The 24501-nt window shown below is 47.0% G+C and overlaps 1 protein-coding gene across 12 annotated transcripts in view; it reads right to left on the bottom strand.

Moving 5' to 3' along the window:
- The window catches only part of SPATA21 (spermatogenesis associated 21), a 47672-nt gene that overhangs the window by 467 nt on the left and 22704 nt on the right, over positions 1 to 24501 (bottom strand). For 3 of the 12 annotated variants that reach the window (XM_081575056.1, XM_081575055.1, XM_081575054.1), the window contains exons 9-13: positions 22084 to 22221; positions 18941 to 19012; positions 18702 to 18819; positions 1089 to 1264; positions 182 to 359 (exon numbers count right to left, since the gene is read on the bottom strand). In XM_081575056.1, coding sequence (XP_081431182.1) covers positions 182 to 359; positions 1089 to 1264; positions 18702 to 18819; positions 18941 to 19012; positions 22084 to 22221 — 682 coding nt within the window. Of the gene's footprint in view, positions 1 to 181; positions 360 to 1088; positions 1539 to 7577; positions 7948 to 9393; positions 9461 to 13693; positions 15796 to 18701; positions 18820 to 18940; positions 19013 to 22083; positions 22222 to 24501 lie in introns of those variants that run through there. The other 9 variants (XR_014078371.1, XR_014078372.1, XM_081575061.1 and 6 more) reach the window with 6 other exon arrangements.

Below are 24501 nucleotides of genomic sequence, written 5' to 3'. Positions count from 1 at the left end.
CCACAGGCTCTCAGAGATTAGTTTCTTCCCTCTTCTGTCCTTTGCCCTGTCTCCTCCCTGGAACAGCAGTGACTCCAAGCGCCTCCTGGAAGGCTGGATTCCCCTTAGATTAGGCCCGGGCTCTGTCATGAGGAGGCGGACGGGCCTGCGCTGGGGCCTGCCCCACCCTCTGGGTGCCCACCTGCCTCCCTGAGATGCTGTGTGCAAGAGGATGCTGTGGGCGTCGGGGCCCAGGCCGCGGGTGGTGCGCTGCTCCAGCACGTAGTGGCCGCCCTGCTTCCGGCGGACCGTCTTCTTGTCCATCCGCGGGCAGAGCGGGATGCAAGGCACCTGGGCATACGGGCTTTGCAGGTTGGCAGCTGGCAGCGGTAGAAGAGGCGGGGGGGGTGGTTTCAGAGCATGCTCAGCCTTGGGAGCCAGGCTGACCCGCGGGAGAGCCTGGCTCTGCCACAACAAGCTGGGTGGCTTTGGGCCACTCACAACCTCCCTGAACTGCTACAGAACCTGGAGATGATAGTGGCGTCCACCTCAGAGTTGATGATGCGGATTTAAGGGAGGGTATATGTAAAGCGCTTGGCTGAATGCTGAGCACAGTGTAAGGGCTACTACCAGCTTAAAAAGGAGCATGTGTCTAGACATTCGGAAAGCTCCTAGTCCAACCACTTGGCGCACAGCAGGAGTCAGGCCTGCATATAAACTCGCCTTTCTGACACATGCTACCTGTGGGGCCTTAGGCAAGTTGCTTAAACTTTAATTTTCTCATCGTAAATACATGGGGTGTGAATAAACACGTGATAATGATGACTAAATTCTAGCACATCTGCAGAGGGCTTATCACAGGGAGTGACCCCAAAGGTCACACCCCAAGGGTGCTCAAGAAATGATGAGCTGGGATCGCTCGGCCGCTCTGCCCCCCTAGTCCAGGCTCCTGGGACCAGCCGAGCCCCCTGTGCTCAGGCTCAGGGTAAAGAGTGAGGGGGGCTGGAGCTGGGGGTGATCACCAGCACACAGCTAGGCCCCGGCTGGGGAGCCGCGCCCGGCCCCGGCTGGGGGAGCCCGAGGTGAAGCGGGGAGCCCGGGGCCCTCACCGTAGTTCTGCTGCCTCAGCCGGCCCAGGACCCTGAGGACTCGGCGTTCGGGGATTTCCAGGGTGTCTGCCTGCAGGGGGTTGTAGGGAAGCTTCTTCCGGGGCCGCAGCCGCCCTACGGCCGATTCCATCTCCCGAGCCTTACAGGTGCCTTCCTTCAGCTTCCTCTGGTAATAGCTGGGGAGGCAGTGCCGCCCAGCTCAGCTCGGCCATGTCTTCTTTCCCCTCCTCTCCCTCCCTCTTCCTGAGCCCCTGTTCTGTCTGCCCAGCTCAGGAGCAGGGGCTCAGCAGATCTGGGTGTTCGTCCTGGCTCTGCCATTAACTTCTGTGACTGTAGGCCACTTACTGCCCTGCTCTGAGCCTCAGTCACCCCTATGTGAAGTGGGGGAAATGGGTATCTCTCCCAGGCACTGGAATCCACCTGACTTCTCGGGTGGCTCGGTCAGCGTTTCTATGGGGTTAAAAACAAAGATTAACAAGACCCACTGAGCATTCAGCAAATTGGCTCAAGGAAAGAGCTTGGTAAATGTTACCCATGATTTCTGTCACTGGTATTTTTACTTAGATGGGCAAATGCTTTGTAAGCCAGCTATGCAGTTAACTCCTGCTCATCTTCCAGATTTCAACTTAAGGGCCATCTCTTCCAGAAAGTCCTCTCTGTTCCAGTAGACTAGCTGGGCTCCAGCTTACAGACCCCCTGACAACCTGTACTTACCCCATCACAGCCCACTTAATATTCGTAACTCATCACTACTTGCCTTTTGCCCACTAGACTGCAGCGCCATACATTCATTCATTCATTCAAATATGTATTGTTTGCTGTGTGCTAGTCACCCATCTAAGTGCTTGCGAAAGGGCAGCACAGGCGATGTTTATTTCGGGCCCTCATGTCATCTCAGCCCACCTCTGACCAGCCATTGTCACAGCAAGCACTTCTCTGTGGGCCTCCACCATCCTTGCACAGGGACAGCGCGACGTGGTCTCCCCTCAGATCGTACCTCCTGCTTCTTGCTCCAGACCTCTCTGACATGTATGCAACCCAGAAGTGCAGGGGAATTAAACAGCTGTGAGGGGCACCCTTGACAAAGGAACCAGCTGCTGAGGTACACAGGCCTCTCTCTCTTCCCCTGGGAATTCTGAGCCCCACTGACAGTCTTCCTCGGGAGAGCCTGGGATGGTTGACTCAATGGCACATCCTTGTGTGGTGTCCTGCTGCTCTGTTCACACCCCTTCCCTCAGTCCTGCTCCCTGGGATCAGTTTGTAAGTGAGCTTCCTAGGCCCTTCTCTACTCAAGAGTCAGATCCTGAACAAATAAATCATGGTACTCATGTGAGTAGTGATGGGTGCTTTGAGAGACAGTAAAAGCTGAGTAAGGGTGGTTCAGAGTCGTCAGTGAAAGTCTCCAAGGGGGTGACATTTGAGCGGAATGAGGAGGGAGCAAGCTAAGTGGATATCAGGAAGAGTCAGGCAGAGGGGACGGCTTGGGAAAGGCCAGGAGGTGGGAAAGAGCTTGGTGAGCTCTGGGAACAGAGAGGGCTGGAGGTTGTGTGTGACGGAGAAGGGGGTGGAGAAGGGCAGCAAGACGGGAGGTCCAGGCCACCTGGGACTTCAGGCAGTGGTGAGGGTGTGCCTGCCGCTCCGAGTAACAGCCCTTAGCGCTTCAGCAGGTGGCTAGGCGGGGCCTCTGCCTATCCCTACAGCCTGGGGTTGGGGGTTCAATGCGGTTCACACACAGGAAATGAATACCAGAGCCCTCACATGGAGACTGGGTCTAGATCCCTGTGTCAAATCGGGACCTGAAGAGGCAACATCCTGAGTAACAAGATGGACTAGAAAATCACTTCACCCCACAGGAGCCCACAGAGCTGAGCAGAGTGTGCACCTTTCTCAGTCACACCTTTGAAGGAAGCTGCTTGCTCTCTGCTTCCTCTCCCTCTGCTTCTCACGGGCTTGAAGGCAGGTGTGTTACGGTAAATTGGCTTCTGATCGACCCAGGGAATGATGGGACAATCAGTGGGAAGGAACCCGGGTGCCTGAGCAGCCCTGCCTTCCTGCCTTCCTGCCTGCTTCCTCCAGACCGCCCATGTGAGAGAAATAAACTTGTTTAAACTACAGTGCGCTGGGGTCTGTCCTTAACAACACACTAATCTAGAATTCTGTACCCAGCTGAACTACTCAGTAAGTATGACAGAATAAGCACTGTGTAGACATACAAAATCTTAAAACTTTTGCCTCCCATGCGTGCTTTCTCAGGAAGCTCCTAGAGGGCATGTTCTTCCAAAATGAGGGCAGAAACCAAAAAAGAGAAGGAAGGTAAACATACAGAAAATAAGACACCTAACACTGAAGAAAAACAAAAGTTAAAGGAAGATGGCGAAGAGAGGTCCCTCAATGGCAGTGCAACTCCCATAGAGGACAACCAGTTTAGATCAGATCACTATAACTTAAAATACAGAAATACCAAGGGTTGGCATTCCCATACCTGTTGTTGAATTACTGCCTTTCTAATCCCCAAATGCTACTGGTGAAACATGCTTCTATTTTTTTTTTTTTTTTTTTAAAGCAAATCAAACCAAGAAAGAGTAAGCAAACCAAGAAAAGGTAAGACATGTGATCAGTAGCCAGAATTCCAATCAGAAGGAAGGAAGAAAGAATTTCTAGGATGACTACAGACTCCCAAGATGAGAGCTCTGTCACAGACCTAAAAGGAAATGAGTCCAAAACTGAGAAGAAGGGAGTTATTTAGAGAATGCTGCCAAGAAACAGAAGTTTTAGGAAGGTGCAAGTATTACCAATGAATGCAAAGGAGAAAATATCAAGGCAGGGTTCCCTGGTGGTCCTTAAAATGTGAAGGACCAGTTCGATCCCTGGTCTGGAAGATCCCACATGCTACAGGGCAACTAAGCCCATGCACCATGACTGCCGAAGCCCGCCTGCCTAGAGCCCGCGCTCTGCAACCAGAGAGGCAGCTGCAGTGAGGCTCGTGCACCGCAGCAAAGAGTAGCCTCCTGCCCCCACCGCTCAGCCCTGCTCGCCACAACTGGAGAAAGCCGGCATGCAGCAACAAAGACCCAGCACAGCCAAAAAAATATTATTTCTAAAAAAGGCAATTGTCAACTTCAGAAAATAAAACAAGAAAGAAAACAAATCAGTATTAAAAATGCTCAGCTATGAATAATCACATAGCCATAATATTAGAAACCGCAAACATTTAGTAAAAAGATAATATATTGGAACGGGGAAGAGCTGAAGGGATAGTTGTATCAGACAGCTAAATTCTCACCATAACAAGAAGTCAGTAGACAAAAATCAATAACCAATATATTGTAGCGCATCTGTATCATATAGACATAAATGCCAAAAATATTCAAGAAGAAAGAGAAAGCCTGGAGAGGGTGTGGAGAAAAGGGAACCCGCTTATGCTATTGGTGGGGATGTGTATTGGCACAGCCACTGTGAAAAAGTGTGGAGGTTCTTTAAAATGAAAAATAGAGTTACCGTATGACCTAGCAATCCCACTCCTGGGCATATATCTGGAAAAGATGAAAACTCTAATTCAAAAAGATAATGTACCCTGGCATTCACAGCAGCACTATTTGCACTAGCCAAGACAGGGAAGCAACCTAAATGTCCATTAAAAGATGAATGGATAAAGAAGATAAAATAAAAATGGAGTGTTAATCATAAAAGAATGAAATAATGCCTTTTGCAGCAACATGGATGAACCTAGAGATTATCATAGTGAAGTATAATCAGAGAAAGACAGATACCATATGGTAATCACTTATGTGTGGAACCTAAAAAAGAACGATGCAGATGAACTTATTTACAAAACAGAAATAGGCTGCTCTAAAGCTCTGTGTGCCACCCCCCTCCCTCCCCCTCAGCCCAGTCGACACTGAGCTTTCCACTCTCTTCACTGTTGTGTCTTTTCCAGAATGTCTGTGCTTGGAATGATAAATTATACAGCCTTTTCAGATCAGTTTTTTTCACTTAGTGATGGGCACTTCAGTCTCCTCTGTCCTTTCACGGTTTGATGGCTCCTATAAGTGCTGAATATTCCACTGGAAGCTCCAGTCCGTTGGCCACCTGATGCAAAGAGCCAACTCATTGGAAAAGACCCTGATGCTGGAAAAAATTGAGGGCAGGAGAAGGGGTTGACAGAGAATGAGATGGTTGGATGGCATCACTGACTCAATGAACATGAGTCTGAGCAAACTCCAGGAGATAGTGAAGGACAGGGAAGCCTGCATGCTGCAGTCCATGCGGTTGCAAAGAGTCTGACAACAACTTCAGTTCAGCCGCTCAGTCATGTCCAACTCTTTGCAACCCCATGGACTGCAGCACGCCAGACCTCCCTGCCTGTCACCAACTCCCGGAGCTTAACTCAAATTCATGTCCATCGAGTCAATGATGCCATCCAGCCATCTCATCCTCTGTCATCCCCTTCTCCTCCTGCCTTCAGTCTTTCCCAGCATCAGGGTCATACAGACAGGTGTCAAGACAGGTCTTTAGGGTTTCATGAAAAGCCTTAGTTATGAGGTAGGTACAATAATATGAAGTTTACTAGTCTATTAAAAAAATAGTTGGATCCAAATTATATTTCTGGCAGATGGAACAAGTTGAAGTCAGTTGCCCAGAAGGCTAAGGCTTTTTACTAACATTTGCGGAGAAGTGCTGTAAGACTTTGGTCCCACATGGCCCTCTTAAGTGCATGATAGTTTTGTTCTCTTTCCAATGTCCTGATCTTTTACAGTGTGTGAAATTGCCTTGAGACAATGAGGAGGTTTTGGGACTGGTAAGAGTGGCTTTGAATTACTCCTAGAGGCACATTTGTGTTTTTTTAAAGACTTACTTTACAAGACAAGGACAGTTGTTTTTAATTCTCAAAGAATTGGGTTGCAGCTTGAATGATATCAAGAAGGGTGACCTACCCATCCAGTACATTATCTTAGATTTGTTTCTTTATATTGAGAAGACTTTTCCTTCCAATCACCAGATGGAAATTGCAAGACTCCTGTGTTCTAGATTTAGAGCTGTGTGGCTTTGGAATATTTTAATAAATCATTCTACAAAGGCTTCAGAATTTTTTTTTCCTTTTTCCCTCTCTGAGTACAATAGTTTTATTTTACCTTAGGAAACACAGCCTTAAAAATAATTTCTATCAGGCCAACTTCTAACCATATAATTCCTTAAAAAAATCACTTCACATCTTATCAGGTTTCAGCTGGTACAAACAGTAAATTTTCCTGGCAATATCAAACCCTTTTTTTTTTCTCTTTAAACCAAAGGCATACCTGTTTCAAGTGACTCAAAACCAAAACTAATATGCCTTTTATGACTTAACCACGAATGCAAGAGGCATCTTCAAAGAGGGTGCAAAACATACAGCCCTCCTAAGATCCAGAGTCACCCCCAAAGACAGCTAAAAGAAAGTCTTAAATAACCTCCGCATCTCATGAACTGTCGATGGTCCCTAGGATACTAGGCATAAACGGAGTGTAACCCACATTTCTGTGAGGACATCTGCAAATTCTCAGGGCTCCAAAACTGACAACTGGCCACCTACAGACACAGCCCGGCCTGACACCTGGCATGCCCGGGCAGGCAGACAGCTAAGCCAAGATCTCAGGACAAAAAATGAGAAAAACGGGAAAGCAATAGCCGTCCCTGGGAGTGTTAGTCGCTCAGTCGTGACCAACTCTTGTGATCCTATGGACTATAGCCCGCTAGACTCCTCTGTCCATGGAATTTCCCAGGAAAGAATACTGAAGTGGGTCGTCATTTCCTTCTCCGGGGGCTCTTCCCAACCCAGGGATGGAATCCACGTCTCCTGCACTGCTGGCAGATTCTTTACTGTCTAAGCCACCAGAAAAGCCCATGCCTGAGAGGGAAAGGATCAATGACCAGTGGGTACCCAAAACCAAATTTGCAAGAGTGTCATCCCAAATAACTAATTCTTACAAATGTTTTTTTTTCTCCTGCCGATCTGAGTCTGGAAAGGAAGAGACAAGAAGGAATTATTACTTTCCTGTCTTGACCAGTCTTCCCTAGTGGCTCAGTTGGTAAAGAATCCCCCAGCAATGCAGGAGGCCACCTGCAACTGCTGATCCCGGGGTCTGATCCCGGGGTCGGGAAGATCCCCTGGAGAAGAAAATGGCAACGCACTGCAGTATTGCCTGGGAAGCCCATGGATAGAGGAGCCTGGCAGGCTGTAGTCCATGGAGTTGCAAGAGTTGGACACAACTTAGCGACTAAGGCAAACACTTGACTGGGCTCTACAGACAGAGACCCAGGAGGCTGACGTGCTAGGAAACCTTAACTTTTGCCGGTTTAGTCAGGTCCCAGGATCTCTCAGGGGCAGCCCTCCTTTTCCCCCGCCCCGGCGAGGAGGGTGTCCCAGCCAGTGCTAACTCATCCTTGTTAGAAACGTATGGGAGGTGAAGTTTTCCTCTGTCCTGTTAGGATTTTCAGCTGGGACTGACATAAGACAGGAGAAAAGCACAAAATGTATTTGCATGTACAAAAGAAGACAACCACTCACAAGAAGAATGAAGACCCAAAGAAGTGACTAGGCCTAAGTGCCTATATACCAGCTTGAACAAAGAGGAGTCACGGTAGAAAAGTAACTAAGTGGCGTGGTGGCGATGGCTTAGTCACTAAGTCGTGTCCAACTCTTGCGACCTGATGGACGCAGCCCACCAGGCTCCTGGGAGCACTGGATTTCCTATGGGCAGGCTAACGGGAAACACCACTGACTGGACAGCTCTCTTGGCCTCTGTGCCTCGTCTCTCGCGATAAGAATGTCTCTTCCTCCTGCCAGAGAGAAGCCACCTCTCACATGCATTTTTATCTCCTGCTTTTAAAAAGAAAAAGGAAGGTCAGTGCACCCTTATTGCATCTACAGTTTATCAAGTGCCTTTAATTCAGAAGAAGCAATATGGGGGTTCCCTGGGGGTCCAGTAGTTAGGACTTGATGTTTTCACTGTAGTGGCCCAGGTCCGACCCCTCGTTAGGGAACTAAGATCCTTCAGGCCTTGTGACACAGCCAAAACAAAACAAAAAATACCCACAAAACCAAAATAACCAATATCCCAAAGTGGCATATTTTGGGGGTGGCATGTTCTGAACTCCTTCAAAAGCAAAAAAAATGACCAGTGTAGCCCACAACTCAATGGCACACGTGCTTTTCCTCAAGACAATCATAGTATGCAGCAGAAGGGCTTCTAAGGAACATTTATAGGGACTTCCCTGCTGGTCCAGTGGCTAAGATGCCTTGTTTCCAATGCAGGGGGCCTGGGTTCGATCCCTGGTCAATCCCACATGCTGCAACTAAGACCTATTGCCACCAAATAAATAAATATTTTTTTAAAAAGTATATTTGTAGACGAACTTCCTGGTGGTCCAGTGACTGAGACGCCACACTCCTAATGCAGGAGCCCAGGTTCGATCCCCGGTCGGGGAATTAGATCCCGCATGCAGAAACTAAGAGTTTGCGTGCTGTATGTGTTGCAACTGAAAGGACCCGAAATGCTGCAACTAACCATCCTGCCTGCGTGCAGGCTGTCACTTCAGCCGTGTCCGACTCTTCGTGGCCAGATGCACTGTAGCCCGCCAGGCTCCTCTGTCCATGGGGTTCTCCAGGAGTGGAGAATACTGGAGTGAGTTGCCATGCACTCCTCCAGGGGATCTTCTCGACCCAGGGATCGAACCCACGTCTCTTACGTCTCCTGCAGTGGCAGGCAGGTTCTTTACCACTAGTGTGCTGCAACTAAGACCGCCAGTGCAGCCAAGCAAAAAGAATATTTATAGAATAATAAAGTGATAAGTACTCAGTCAAGGTTTAATACAATTAATAATTTTCATTTCACCAAGGAGTTTTTCTTTCTTTTCTTACTCAGTGTATTTTAAATCAGAAATCTTTCTTATTTCCTTTAAAAAAATATTTATTGATTTGGCTGTGCCAGATCTTAGTTGCACGATGCAGAATCTTCTAGTTGCAGCATGTGAGCTCTGGCCTTGCACTGAAGAATACAGTGACTCTGAGATGAGTTTGGTGCCGCTTCCTTGATTTATACTAAGGTGGTTTTACCCCCCATTGTTTTGTAGCTTCAGTGCAAATGTCAACACAAAACACCAAATATCAAGAGAGTGAGAAGACAGGCCACAGACTGAGAAAGGTATTTTCAAAAGACACATCTAATAAAAACTGTTACTAAATTTACAAAGGAGCTTTTAAATGAAATAATAGGAAATCAAACAACTTGGTTAAAAAATAGGCAAAAGATTTGAACAGACGCCTCACCAAAGAAGATACATGGGTGATCACCACGCACATGAACAGATGTTCAGCATCGTGTGTCCTCAGGGAACTGCAAGTTAGAACAACGAGATGCTACTGTACACCTGTTAGAATGGTGAAAGTCCAAGACACTGATAATCTTCACATGCAGGCAAGGATGTGGAATCAAAGGAAGTCTTGTTTCATTTCTGGTGGGAATGCAAAATGGTACTGCCACTTTGGAAGACAGTTTGGTGGTTTCTTACAAGACTAAACAAACTCTTACATGATCCAGCAATTGTGCTCCTTGGTATTCATCCCAATAAATTGAAAATTTAGTCCACACAAAAACTTGCACACAGATGTGTATAGTAGCTGTATTCATAACTGGCAAAACTTGGAGGCAACCAAGATGTCCTTCAGTAGGTGAATGGATAAATTAGCTGTGCAACATCTATACAGTGGAATTTGTTGTTTTTCAGTTGCTAAGTTAAGAGAAGAGTGAAAAAACTGGCTTAAAACTCAGCATTCAAAACACTAAGATCATGGCATCTGGTCCCATCACTTCATGGCAAATAGATGGGGAAACAATGGAAACAGTGACAGACTTTATTTTCTTGGGCTCCAAAATTACTGCAGATGGTGACTGCAGCCATGAAATTAAAAAACGCTTGTTCCTTGGAAGGAAAGCTATGACCAACCTAGACAGCACATTAAAAAGCAGGGTCAGTCATGTCTGACTCTTTGCGACCCCATGTATATACACATGTATATAATATGCATGTAATGTTTTTCTACTCCAGATGGTACTGCTAAGAATTAACTTGTAAGAGAGCTGTATGTAATTGGCTAAGGAAAGAAAAAAAGACTTCTATAAAGCTGAGACTACCCAAACAAGCATATGTTATCTCTACCAGATGTTTAACATTATAATGGTATGAATTCAACCCAAGAACAAAATGTAGAATTAAAGTGCATTGCTTGATGTATGTCAACCATGACAGTAAATTTAAAGAAAAAAAGGAAGGAGAGAGCGATATGTTGAGCTTCCTATGCTCTTTGCCGTAGACCGTTCAGGTGTGAGCTAAATCCAATCCCTTATGATTATACAGAGAGATTCAGGGACTAGATCTGACAGACGGTGCATGAAGCGCTACGGATGGAGGCTGGTGACACCGTACAGGAGTCGAAGATCAAGACCATCCCTGAGAAAAAGAAATGCAAAAAGGCAAGATGGCTGTCTGAGGAGGCCTTACAAATAGCTGTGAAAAGAAAAGTGAAAGGCAAAGGAGAAAAGGAAAGATATTCCCATTTGAATGCAGAGTTCCAAAGAATAGCAAGGAGAGATAAGAAACCCTTCCTCAGCATCAATGCAAAGAAATAGAGGAAAACAACAGAATGGGAAAGACTAGAGATCTCTTCAAGAAAATTAGAGATACCAAGGGAACATTTCATGCAAAGATGGGCTCAATAAAGGACAGAAATGGTATGGACCTAACAGAAGCAGAAAATATTAAGAAGAGGTGGCAAGAATACACGGAAGATCTATACAAAAAAAATCTTTATGACCCAGATAACCACGATGGTGTGATCACTCACCTAGAGCCAGACATCCTGGAATGTGAAGTCAAGTGGGCCTTAGGAAGCATCACTATGAACAAAGCTAGTGGAGGTGATGGAATTCCAGTTGAGCTATTTCAAATCCTAAAAGATAAGGCTGTCAAAATGCTCCACTCAATATGCCAGCAAATTTGGAAAACTCAGCAGTGGCCACAGGACTGGAAAAGGTCAGTTTTCATTCCAATCCCAAAGAAAGGCAATGCCAGAGAATGCTCAAACTACCACACAATTGCACTCATCTCACACGATAGTAAAGTAATGCTCAGAATTCAACAAGCCAGGCTTCAGCAATACATGAACCGTGAACTTCCAGATGTTCAAGCTGGTTTTAGAAAAGGCGGAGGAACCAGAGATCAAATTACCAACATCCACTGGATCATCGAAAAAGCAAGAAAGTTCCAGAAAAACATCTACTTCTGCTTTATTGACTACGCCAAAGCCTTTGAATGTGGATCACAAGAAATTATGCAAAATTCTTAAAGAGATGGGAATACCAGACCACCTGACCTGCCTCTTGAGAAACCTGTATGCAGGTCAGGAAGCAACAGTTAGAACTGGACATGGAACAACAGACTGGTTCCCAATAGGAAAAGGAGTACGTCAAGGCTGTATATTGTCACCCTGCTTATTTAACTTATATGCAGAGTACATCATGAGAAACGCTGGGCTGGAAGAAGCACAAGCTAGAATCAAGACTGCTGGCAGAAATATCAATAACTTCAGATATGCAGATGACACCACCCTTATGGCAGAAAGTGAAGAACTAAACAGCCTCTTGATGAAAGTCAAAGAGGAGAGTCAAAAAGTTGGCTTAAAGCTCAACATTCAGAAAACTAATATCATGGCATCTGGTCCCATCACTTCATGGCAAATAGATGGGGAAACAATGGAAACAGTGAGACTTTATTTTTTTGGGCTCCAAAATCACTGCAGGTGGTGACTGTAGCTGTGAAATTAAAAGATGCTTACTCCTTGGAAGGAAAGCTCTGACAAACTTGGACAGCATATTAAAAAGCAGAGACATTACTTTGCCAACAAAGGTCCAGATAGTCAAAGGTATGGTTTTTCCAGTAGTTGTGTATGGATGTGAAAGTTGGACTATAAAGAAAGCTGAGAGCCGAAGAATTGATGGTTTTGAACTGTGGTGTTGGAGAAGACTCTCGAGAGTCCCTTGGACAGCAAGGAGATCCAACCAGTCCATCCTAAAGGAGATCAGTCCTGGGTGTTCATTGGAAGGACTGATGTTGAAGCTGAAACTCCAATACTTGGGCCACCTGATGGGAAGAACTGACTCACTAGAAAAGACCCTGATGCTGGGAAAGATTGAAGGTGGGAGGAGAAGGGGACGACAGAGGATGAGATGGTTGGATGGCATCACCGTCTTGATGGACATGAATCTGAGTAAGCTCTGGGAGTTGGTGATGGACAGGGAGGCCTGGAGTGCTGCAGTCCTGGGGTCGCAAAGAATCCGACACGACTGAGCAACTGAACTGACCGAATGTTCTTTGCTTCTGTGTTTTCTTTTTAAAAAAATATATATATATTTTTATATTTTGGCTGTGCTGTGCAGCATACAGGATGTTTTGCTGACCATGGATTGAACCTGGGCTTCCACAGTAAAAGAGCCTAATCCTAGCACCTAATATATATGCATTATATATGATGATATATAATCCCAATAATTATATATAATATAAATTATAAAATACATTATATATATATATATATGAACCACTTGGCTGAAACTAACACAACATTGTAAATCAACTACACTTCAATAACAAAACAATAAATCAATTTTAAAAAAATTTAGCCATGCTTAATGAGACTAGACTTGTTTTCACAAACAAATTAGTCTTACTTTGATTTTCTCTGAAAAAATGGACATGATTGTGGAGACAAAAGTTCTGTGTTTCAACAAAAGCTGTCACACCTTTGTTGGTTGCAGGACAGCTCCCTCACTCCGAGCCTTCTGTCCTCTGTCTAAACTGCCTCCTGCCACTCTGAATCGTGTCTGTAAGCTCATCCTCCTCCCGCCCTCCTGAGCTGGCATCACTGAAAACTAGGACAGCCCTTTCCCCCAGTGCCCTGCAAGATAAAGCAACTTAACAAACTTCAAAAGGAAAACATCACAACAGATTATGTATAAAAAACCTGAATGCCTCCTACTGTTAATTCACCAGAACACCCGATGCCATCACCAAAGACATTTGAACTCCAAGCCAGAAAATTCCTGAGAGCCACCAGACAGCCTCGTTCCACTACCTTTTTTTTTTTGGCTGAGCCTCAGGGCTTGCAGAATCCCAGTTCCCACAACCAGGGATTGAACGTGTGCCCCCTGCAGTGGAGAACAGAGTCTCAGCCACTGGACCGCCAGGAAAGTCCCTCACTCCAGCTAAAGATGCTTTGCGCCTGACACTTAAGAACCCTCGCAATTAACTGCCCTCTGGACTCAAAAACTGAGTTCACAATTTGTTCCCATTAATCTCTGTCTCTCTTTTGTTTTCAAAGAAATGTTCCTCATTAACTGCTTGCTCCAAAAAGTAAAAAACAAAACAAAAATCTCCATGATATATGGCTATTAAATGAAAAGACTATTAAAATACTTTTTCCAATTACATATTTGTGAGATGCCTGATTTCTTCATATTCTTCAACTGAAAAAATAGATTGCAACAGATTGAATGCAGAAGCAGATAAGAAAATCCAGCCAACTACTTTTATTCCAGACACTAAAGAGATTCTCAATACAGTAAAGCAATGACATTCTTCTCATTAACTTTTTTGTTTGTTTTGGAAAGTACTGTTATTTTTTTATTTAAAATGTTTTTGACTAACATGTAATGGGGTTTGGTTCAGTTCAGTCGCTCAGTCGTGTCCGACTCTGCGACCCCATGAACCGCTGCATGCCAGGCCTCCCTGTCCATCACCAACTGCTGGAATTTACCCAAACCTATGTCCATTGAGTCGGTGATGCCATCCAACCATCTCATCCTCTGTCATCCCCTTCTCCTCCTTCCCCAATCCTTCCCAGCATCAGGGTCTTTTCCAATGAGTCAGCTCTTCGCATCAGGTGGCCAAAGTATTGGAGTTTCAGCTTCAACATCAGTCCTTCCAATGAACACTCAGGACTGATCTCCTTTAGGATGGACTGGTTGGATCTTCTTGCAGTCCAAGGGACTCTCAAGAGTCTTCTCCAACACCACAGTTCAAAAGCATCAATTCTTTGGTGCTCAGCTTTCTTTATAGTCCAACTCTCCCATCCATACACAACTACTGGAAAAACCATAGCCTTGACTACACGGACCTTTGTTGGCAAAGTGATGTCTCTGCTTTTTAATATGCTGTCTAGGTTGGTCATAACTTTCCTTCCAAGGAGTAAGAGTCTTTTAATTTCAGGGCTGCAGTCACTATCTGCAGTGATTTTGGAGCCCCAAAAAATAAAGTCAGCCACTATTTCCACTGTTTCCCCATCTATTTCCCATGAAGTGATGGAACCGGATGCCATGATCTTAGTTTTCTGAATGTTGAGCTTTAAGCCAACTTTTTCACTCTCCTCTTTCACTTTCATCAAGAGGCTCTTTAGTTCTTCTTCGCTTTCTGCCATAAGGGTGGTGTCATCTGCATATCTGAGGTTATTGATATTTCTGCCAGCAGTCTTGATTCTAGCTTGTGCTTCTTCCAGCCCAGCGTTTCTCATGATGTACTCTGCATATAAGTTAAATAAGCAGGGTGACAATATACAGCCTTGACGTACTCCTTTTCCTATTGGGAACCAGTCTGTTGTTCAATGTCCAGTTCTAACTGTTGCTTCCTGACCTGCATACAGGTTTCTCAAGAGGCAGGTCAGGTGGTCTGGTATTCCTATCTCTTTAAGAATTTTCCACAGTTTATTTTGATCCACCCAGTCAAAGGCTTTGGCATAGTCAATAAAGCAGAAATAGATGTTTTTCTGGAACTCTCTTGCTTTTTCGATGATCCAGTGGATGTTGGCAATTTGATCTCTGGTTCCTCTGCCTTTTCTAAAACCAGCTTGAGCATCTGGAAGTTCATGGTTCGTGTATTGCTGAAGCCTGGCTTGGAGAATTTTGAGCATTACTTTGCTAATGTGTGAGATGAGTGCAATTGTGTGGTAGTTTGAGCATTCTCTGGCATTGCCTTTCTTTGGGATTGGAATGAAAACTGACCTTTTCCAGTCCTGTGGCCACTGCTGAGTTTTCCAAATTTGCTGGCATATTGAGTGGAGCACTTTGACAGCCTTATCTTTTAGGATTTGAAATAGCTCAACTGGAATTCCATCACCTCCACTAGCTTTGTTCGTAGTGATGCTTCCTAAGGCCCACTTGACTTCACATTCCAGGATGTCTGGCTCTAGGTGAGTGATCACACCATCGTGATTATCTGGGTCATGAAGATCTCTTTTGTACAGTTCTTCTGTGTATTCTTGCCACTTCTTCTTAATATTTTCTGCTTCTGTTAGGTCCATACCATTTCTGTCCTTTATTGAGCCCATCTTTGCATGAAATGTTCCCTTGGTATCTCTAATTTTCTTGAAGAGATCTCTAGTCTTTCCCATTCTGTTGTTTTCCTCTATTTCTTTGCGTTGATCGCTGAGGAAGGCTTTCTTATTTCTCCTTGCTATTCTTTGGAACTCTGCATTATCTTTCCTTTTCTCCTTTGCCTTTCGCTTCTCTTCTTTTCCCAGCTATGTGTAAGGCCTCCTCAGACAGCCATTTTGCCTTTTTGTATTTCTTTTCATTGGGGATTTTCTTGATCCCTGTCTCCTGTACAATGTCACGTACCTTATCTTTGTTAAATAAATAGATATTTATGTTTTAGATCTCTCATTCTTAAATTCAAATATAAAAAATACTAACCGATTTCCTAGATCAAAAAGTTTCAAAACTACAGCTCTGAAGAAACTCTTGCCCAGGTGTCCCAGAGACAGACAAAATATTCACATTGGTTCTATCATGGCTGGAAACTGAACATAGACCTAATGTCCATCTGCTGATCAAATAGGTTATATTGTGATATAGTCATGGGCTTCTGAGGTTGCTCAGTGGGTATAAAGAATCCACCTGCAATGCAGGAGACATGGGTGTGATCTCGGGGTTGGGAAGATCCCCTGGAGGAGGGCACAGCAACCCACTCTAGTATTCTTGCCTGGAGAATCCCAGGGACAGAGGAGCAGGCAGCTACAGTCCATGTGGTCACAGGGAGTTGGACAGGACTGAGCGACTAAGCACATGCACGTGCGTAGTCAAGCTGTGCTGCAACCACTGAGCTGGCACGCCGCAACAGAGGGTCCCACACGCCGCAACAGAGGGTCCCGCACGCCGCAACAGAAGGTCCCACACGCCGCAACAGAAGGTCCCACACGCCGCAACAGAAGGTCCCACACGCCGCAACAGAGGGTCCCACACGCCGCAACAGAGGGTCCCGCACGCCGCAACAGAGGGTCCCACACGCCGCAACAGAAGGTCCCACACGCCGCAACAGAAGGTCCCACACGCCGCAACAGAGGGTCCCACACGCCGCAACAGAGGGTCCCGCACGCCGCAACAGAAGGTCCCACACGCCGCAACAGAAGGTCCCACACGCCGCAACAGAAGGTCCCACACGCCGCAACAGAGGGTCCCACACGCCGCAACAGAAGGTCCCACACGCCGCAACAGAAGGTCCCACACGCCGCAACAGAAGGTCCCACACGCCGCAACAGAGGGTCCCACACGCCGCAACAGAGGGTCCCACACGCCGCAACAGAGGGTCCCGCACGCCGCAACAGAAGGTCCCGCACGCCGCAACAGAAGGTCCCACACGCCGCAACAGAGGGTCCCGCACGCCGCAACAGAGGGTCCCGCACGCCGCAACAGAGGGTCCCGCACGCCGCAACAGAGGGTCCCGCACGCCGCAACAGAGGGTCCCGCACGCCGCAACAGAGGGTCCCACACGCCGCAACAGAGGGTCCCACACGCCGCAACAGAGGGTCCCGCACGCCGCAACAGAGGGTCCCGCACGCCGCAACAGAGGGTCCCGCACGCCGCAACAGAGGGTCCCGCACGCCGCAACAGAGGGTCCCACACGCCGCAACTAAGAGCTGACACAGCCAAACAAATAAATAAAACTTTTAAAAATGTTAAAGTTTGGGGGGAAAAGCATTATGCTGAGTGAAGGAAGCTGGACACTAAAGACTGTACTCTGTATGCTTCCACTCATATGAAGTTGAAAGACAGACAAAACCAATCTGTGATGGAACAAAATTAAAAGAAGCGTAGTTTCAGGGACCAGCTGGGAAGGGTCATGAGGGCACTTTCTGGAATGATAGTAAAATTCTGTATAACTTGACAGGGGCTCAGGTTGCTGGCGTGTGGGAATTTGTTGAGATTCACTAAATGATACACTTGAGATCTGTGCATTTCATCGAATGTACATTATATGAATCTCAAAAGATGGGGATGGGGAAGCTCTATACAAATATTGATCATGAGCTGATGATATGTATTGGGTTGGTGAAAAAGTACGTTCAAGTTTTTCTGTAAGATATTATGAAAAACCCAAACAAACTTTTTGCCCAGCCCAAAATACTGACGTATTTAGAGGGAAATGACTATAATTTACTATAAAATGAATAAAAAATAATACAGATTGAAGAATAGAGGGATGGATAGTAAAAGAATGGCAAAATGGCAACAGTAGAATATAGGTGGTGGGTATCCAACTGTTTACTGTAAAATCATTTTAACTTTGCCATATATTTGAAATTTTCAGTGAATGACATGGGGAAAAATACGCAGGGAGATTTTAAAACAAAAAGCAAATGAATAAGGGTTGGTTCTTGTTACTAGAGAAAGTACTCTGTGGTTAGGGTGGGGCACTCGGGGGCTTCAAGATGATTGGAAATTATCTATTTTTAAACTGAAGAAATGGATACATGAGAATTTGTTTTATTGCTTTTTAAATTATACATCTGCCATCTTCAGGGTTGTATATGTTTAGTGATTTAGAGATGCTGAGAGGAAGACAGATCTCTTGTCTCTGGGGTTTGCTAAGTTGGTGTTGCTGAAACATATGTAATCATTCCCCCTCTCCTGGCCCCTTCGGAAAAGGCCTGGTCTGTGGTAGGAAAAAATGATCCTACTTTCTGAATGATAGAGACAAGCCTCTGTGCACTGCAAGAGAGACCCTTTGCTTGTAGCCCTCAAGTGTTCATGTCATTTTTTGTACACAGCCATCTTTTTCTTAGATGAGAACCACCCACCAGCCCACTCTGGAAATGTGGGGAGGCTTCCATCTCTTGTTGTCCAGCCAGCCCTAGACAGGCTCTGTCACATTTTCTTTCTGGGATTGCTATATGGGTACTGCAAGAAGGTATTCCTCTTGCTGCTGAGGTTGCAAAACAAGGAGGGTATGAGTAAGGGCTGCCAGTTGCCATCCTTCTCACTGCGGGAAGGGCCTAGCTGAGCTTGAAGCCAACACAGAGATAAGCAGGAGCCATAAAGCCTGAATGGTATCAGCTGGTCTCCTGGATCCAGCCATTCCTGAAGCTCTGAGCAGTGATGTGAGCCGATACTTTTCTCTTTTGCATAAGCCAGTTTTATGTGTGTTTCATTTGCAACTGAGTCCTAACTAACCAAAATCCTCCGCTGCCAAACAGCTAGGTGCTATTTGTGTGTCCACAACCCTCCACCCACAACCACCAGACCTACTCACCTGGTGATCTCCTCTAAGGCTCCCTCAGGTAAGGCCAGCATCTCCACCATCAGGGACAGGATCTCAAAGAACAGAGTGTGGGGGTTTGGAGGAGCCATGTCCGTCAGGGCATTCTGTTCTGGGGACATGGGATGGGGCTGCCGTTACCATCTGACACCCTGGGATGCCCAAGCCCCCCACCAGCCACCTGCCCCCCTCCCTGCCCCAGCTCTGAGTGCCCTGGGCTCACCCCTGCTCACCCACAGAGCAGAAGAAGCGCCTGGTGTCTGTCATCACGGTCAAGAAGTCTTTGAAGTTCACGTGACCATCTCCTGTGGAGGCCAGAAGAACACAGAGTGGGCAGGGGCCTTCTGGGGCAGGCTCGGACACTGCAGCCCAGGCACGGCTATTAGCGTTTACTGGTTGGGTTTGATTATAGAAGTAACGCGTAGTCGATGTAGAAAGTGCGGTACACATAGGGAAGTAGAAGGAAAAGAATTAAAATCTCCTGGGTTAGAGGCTCCCAGAAGGTTCTAGAAGCAGCAGTCTGGGTTCATGTCAGTCACTATCTTTGTGACGCTGGCAAAGCCTCTCAGCCCCACTAAGCCTTAGTTCTCTCGTCTAATAGGGTGAGGACGGCCGTAACGCCTTTCTCATGGGAGAGAAGCTGAGGCGGTGTGCTGAGAACAGGGCCGTGCACACCGCACATGCTCAGCAAATGTCAGCAGCTTTACTGCCGTGCGTCAGTCAGCATGAGCACACATCTTTACCTGCACTTTTCCCATTTGGGCCTCCAACGGCCTGCCAGACCTGCCTGTCAGCTGTCTGCAGCCTGCCAGGTACCAAGCTCCCCCAGCACTAACCTGCTCCCACCAGGGGCCCCTCCTCCCCTGCTCCGGGCCTTTGTACGTGCTGCGTTCTCATCTCAGAATTCTCTCCACCACATGCTAACTCTTCGTTTCTATTTCTTTTTGTTCCTTGTGGCCACGCGATGCAGCTTGCAGGATCTTAGTTCTGCACCCACAGATTGAACTCCGGCCCCAGAAGTAAAAGTGCCAAGTCCTCACCACTGGGCCACCAGGGAATTCCCTCCAACTCTTTCCCTTAATGCTTCCTTTGACCGCCACTTCCTGAGGGAAGTCAGACCAGTGTAGGTCAGACTCCCAATTGAACATTCTCGTAAAATAATTGTACTTCAACCACACACTCATAAGACCTGGCGTTTCACGGAAGCTCTGGTAGGCAAGCACCGGGTGTTTTATTCTGTATTGTGTCCTCAGGACTTAAAACAAAAAGGTGCTTGGGAAATGCTCTCTCAAATTTGTTATTATTGTTCAGTCGCTAAGTTGTGTCCAGCACTTTGTGACCCTATGACTGCAGCACACAAGGCTCCCTTGTCCTTCACTATATCCTGAAATTTACTCAAATTTAAGTCCATTGAGTCAGTGATGCCATCCAACCATCTCATCCTCTGTCGTCCCCTTCTTCTCCTGCCTTCAATCTTTCCCAGCAACAGGGTCTTTCTCAATGAGCCAGCTCTTCACATTCAGGTGGCCAAAGTACTGGAGCTTCAGCTTCAGCATCAGGCCTTCCAGTGAATATTCCGGGTTGCTCTCCTTTAGGATGGACTGGTTGGATCCCACTGTAGCCCAGGGACTCTCACAAGTCTTCTCCAACCGAAGTTTGAAAGTGTCGGTTCTTTGGCACTCAGTCTTCTTTATGGTCCAGCTCTCACATCCATACCCGACCACTGGAAAAACCATAGCTTTGACTATATGGACCTTTGTTGGCAGAGCAATGTCTCTGCTTTTTAATATGCTGTCTAGGTTTGTCATAGCTTTCCTTCTTTTAAAGGAGCAAGCATCTTTTAATTTCATGGCTGCAGTCACCGTCCACAGTGATCTTGGAGCCCAAGAAAATGAAATGTGCCACTGCTTTCCACTTTTCCCTCTTCTATTTGCCATGAAGCGATGGGACCAGATGCCAGTTCTCTCAGCTACTTGACAAATTAATGAATGGTCTCTAATCCTTAAAGTCATCCTTGGGGCAGGGGTAGGGGGGAGCGGCAGGCGCTAATACTCTAATCCCCATGTCATAGATGAGGCTTGAGGCACAGACAAAAACAGGCTGTTGCCTGAGATCAACTAAGGGCCAATGCCTAGCCTAGCATGAGTGATCAGACAGTGATGGAGGAAGCAGAGCTGCCACTCAGGGGTCAGGAGCCCAGGCCCCCACAGCTCTGCTGTGTTCCCTGCGTCTAGTCAACCAAACCACACGACGGGACGACGCTGCTCACTCTGTGCCCTATGCCCTATGTGCAAGCTATTTCTGCCACCAGGAATGCCCTTCCTCCTCCTTCTCTTCCCGCCTAACTCCTGCTTAATCTTTCACAATTTGGCTCAGGTATCACCTCCTCCAGGAAGCCTTCCTCCCTCATCCCTTCCTCCAAGCCACCTTAAGCACTGCTGCCTTTGGTAACTCTTCCTTCTGGGTCATTGACTGTGCAAGCATCTCGAGGGCAGATCTCATAGGTCTCACACATCCCTTTATTCCAGTGCCCAGCACAGGAATGGGCACACTGCAGGCAGCTAAAAAGTATTTAGAGAGTGAATAAGACCAGCAGTTAATGTCTCCTGGACGCATTCTGTGTACCATGTGTTGTGCTCAGTGCTTTGCCTGGATTATCTCATTTGATCTTTTTAGCAGCTCAATGAGACAGGTAACTGCTGAAAGCCCCATTTGACAGGCAGGAAAACTGAGACTTGGTGAACTTCAGTGACTTGTTCCAGGCCATACAGCTGGTAAAACGAGTGACCAAGTCATGGAGGAATGTCCGATGAAGCACACACAATGTGCTGGAGGAGTGTTTCAGAGATAACCCACATCTTAGGGTCAGGAACTAGGTCTTAGTCATCTCTGGGTCCCCAGAACCTGGCACTCAGTAGGCACTCAGGAATCACTAACTTTGGGAGCCAGAACCCAGCTGTATTATTTGCATTTTCCCAGAGCAAAATGAAAATGAAGCACTTCCCTGGTGGTCCAGTGGTTAAGAACCCACCTTCTAATGCAGGAGACTCGGGTTCCATCCCTGGTCAGGGACCTAGGATCCCACACATGGCAGGGCAACTAAGCCCACGCTCCACAGCAAGAGAAGCCCACAAGCACTACGACTAGAAAAGTCCGAGTGCTGCTATGAGGGTCCACTGCAACCAAACAAGAAAAAAGAAAGAAATGCAGAACAGGGCCCCTCGCTCAAAAATTATCAAGAATTTCTAGACCGCAACAGCAAAGCGGTGAACCAAAGTCAGGACCCTGGAACAGAGCCCCATGTGACTGCGCAGGTCCCATGCTGCCCATGAGCCTGATCCTGCCAGGGCTCAGGATGAAGCCTCCTCGCACTCACCGTCGATGTCAGCGCTCCTCAGGGCACCCTCCACCTGGGCCGGCGTCAGGGAGATGCCCACAAGAAGCAGGATGTTCTCCAGGCTCTGCGCATCCACCTCGCCATGACCACTGAAGATCTCAAAGTAGCTGCGGAAGGCTGGGGTGGGCGGTGGGGTGGGGCGGGGAGTGGACATCTCCTGTTTCTAACACTATCCCATCCGCTCCAAGCACCCCATGGCGAGCCTCCTCTATCTCATGGCTGGTGGACAAATGAGCTAACCACAAGGGTGAAATGTGGAGGAGCAGGGCCCGTAGATGCACCTCACTCCCTAGTACAAGGTCAGACCGAGGGCCCGCCTTCGCCCCACCTAGAGCACCCCTGCTATGTGCCAGGCACTACGCTAAGTTCTTCATAGCCACGTTCTCATGTAATTCTTACAACAGACTCTTCAGAGGAGAATGCTTATTTCCATGTATGGATGGGGAAACTGAGGCTCGGAGGTCAGAGCACCAGACAGGTCTTTTTGACTCTGAGCCTGTGCCTTGGCTTTGGGGCTCTGCAGTTACACATCTAAGCTGAAGCTCCAATACCTGGGCTACCTGATGCAGGGAGCCGAGTTACTGGAAAAGACTCTGATATGGGAAACACTGAGGGCGAAAGAAGAGGGCCGCCACTGATGACATGGTTAGATGGCATCCCCCACGCAGTGGACATGAATGCGAGCAAACCTTGGGAGAGAGTGAAGGACAGGGAGGACTGGCGGGCTGCAGTCCACAAGGTCACAAAGAGCTGGACACGGCTTAGCGACTGGGCAATAACCATTACTTATCTGGATGGACTTGGCTTCTAAGATGGGCTTCCCTGGTAGCTCAGATGGTAAAGGATCCACCGGCAATGTGGGAAACCTGTGTTTGATCGCTGGGTTGGGAAGATCCCCTGGAGGAGGGCATGGCAACCCGCTCCAGTATCCTTGCTTGGAGAGTCCCCATGGACAGAGGAGCCAGGCAGGCTACAGTCCGTGAGGTCACAAAGAGTCGGACAGGACTGAGCAACCAAGCACAGCTTCTGAGGTAACTTCATTTGTCTGGACCAGAGCAGAGGACCCAGAAGGATGCTTCTCAGTCCCAGGAGTCGCTCAAGTCCCAGAGCAGCGTCAATTGATAGAAAAGTTACGTCCTGGTCCTTACAAGGGTGGGGCTGGTTTCACAGCTCACAGCACAATCCAGGTTAGAATCAACAGGCCTGGTGATGAGACTGGCTCCGCCATTTACCAAGCCTCAGGGTTGCTTTTACGTACACCACATTGTGCTCGCTGCCTACATTCTTATATTGGAGCCTTGACACCGGCGCTGCCCACGCCCATTTGTCTTAGAATGTGACGATATTTGGAAATAACGCCTTTAAAAAGGTGACTGTGTTAAAATGAGGCCCTTAATCCAACCTAACTGGTGTCCTTAAGAGAAGAGGAAATTTGGACACACAAGACACACCGGGGAAGCACTCACACAGAGGGGCCCTGCGAGGACGCAGGAGGGGGCGCCAGCAGAGACCACACCCCCACACCCAGGCTGCGGCCGCGAGACTCCAGACTACGGGAGAGCGGACTGTACGCCACCCAGCTGATGGTACCTCCTTATGTCAGCCCAAGCAAACTACTATAGTTGCAGTGGGCAAGTCATGGCACTTCTATGACCCCAACTTTCTTATCTGTAAGATAGACAGATAGTTAGTGTTGAACATGGAACAACAGACTAGTTCAAAATTGGGAAAGGAGTATGTCAAGGCTGTTGTAAGAATTACATGAGAACGTGGCTATAAAGAGCTTAGCATGGTGCCTGGGGCATAGCAGGGGTGCCCTAAATTGGTGGCAAGGTGAAGGTGTATATTGTCACCCTGTTTATTAAACCTGTAGGCAGAGTACATCATGCGAAATGCTGGGCTGGATGAATCACAAGCTGGAATCAACATTGCTGGGAGAAATATTAACAACCTCAGATAGGCAGATGATACCACTTTAATGGCAGAAAGAGAATAGGAACTAAAGAGTTTCTTGATGAGAGTGAAAGAGGAAAGTGGAAAAGCTGGCTTAAAACTCAACATTCAAAAAATTAAGATCATGGCAACTGGTCCCATCACTTCATGGCAAATAGATGGAGAAAAGCGGAAACAGTGGCAGATTTTCTTCTCTTGGGCTCCAAAATCACTGCAGATGGTGACTGCAGTCATGAAGTTAAAAGATGCTTGCTCCTTGGAAGAAAAGCTTTGACAAACCTAGACAGCATATTAAAAAGCAGAGACATTACTTTGTCAACAAAGGTCCATCTAGTCAAGGCTATGGTTTTTCCAGTAGTCACGTATGGATGAGAGAGTTGGACTATAAAGAAAGCTGAGTACTGAAGAATTGATGCTTTTGAACTGTGGTGTTGGAGAAGACTC

Source organism: Giraffa tippelskirchi, chromosome 3 (assembly GCF_054371585.1).
Source record: "Giraffa tippelskirchi isolate mGirTip1 chromosome 3, T2T-mGirTip1v1.2.pri, whole genome shotgun sequence".
Lineage (NCBI taxonomy): Eukaryota > Metazoa > Chordata > Mammalia > Artiodactyla > Giraffidae > Giraffa > Giraffa tippelskirchi.
The sequence above is the reverse complement of the archived record's forward strand: the minus strand, read 5'-3'. Positions and strand labels throughout refer to the sequence as shown.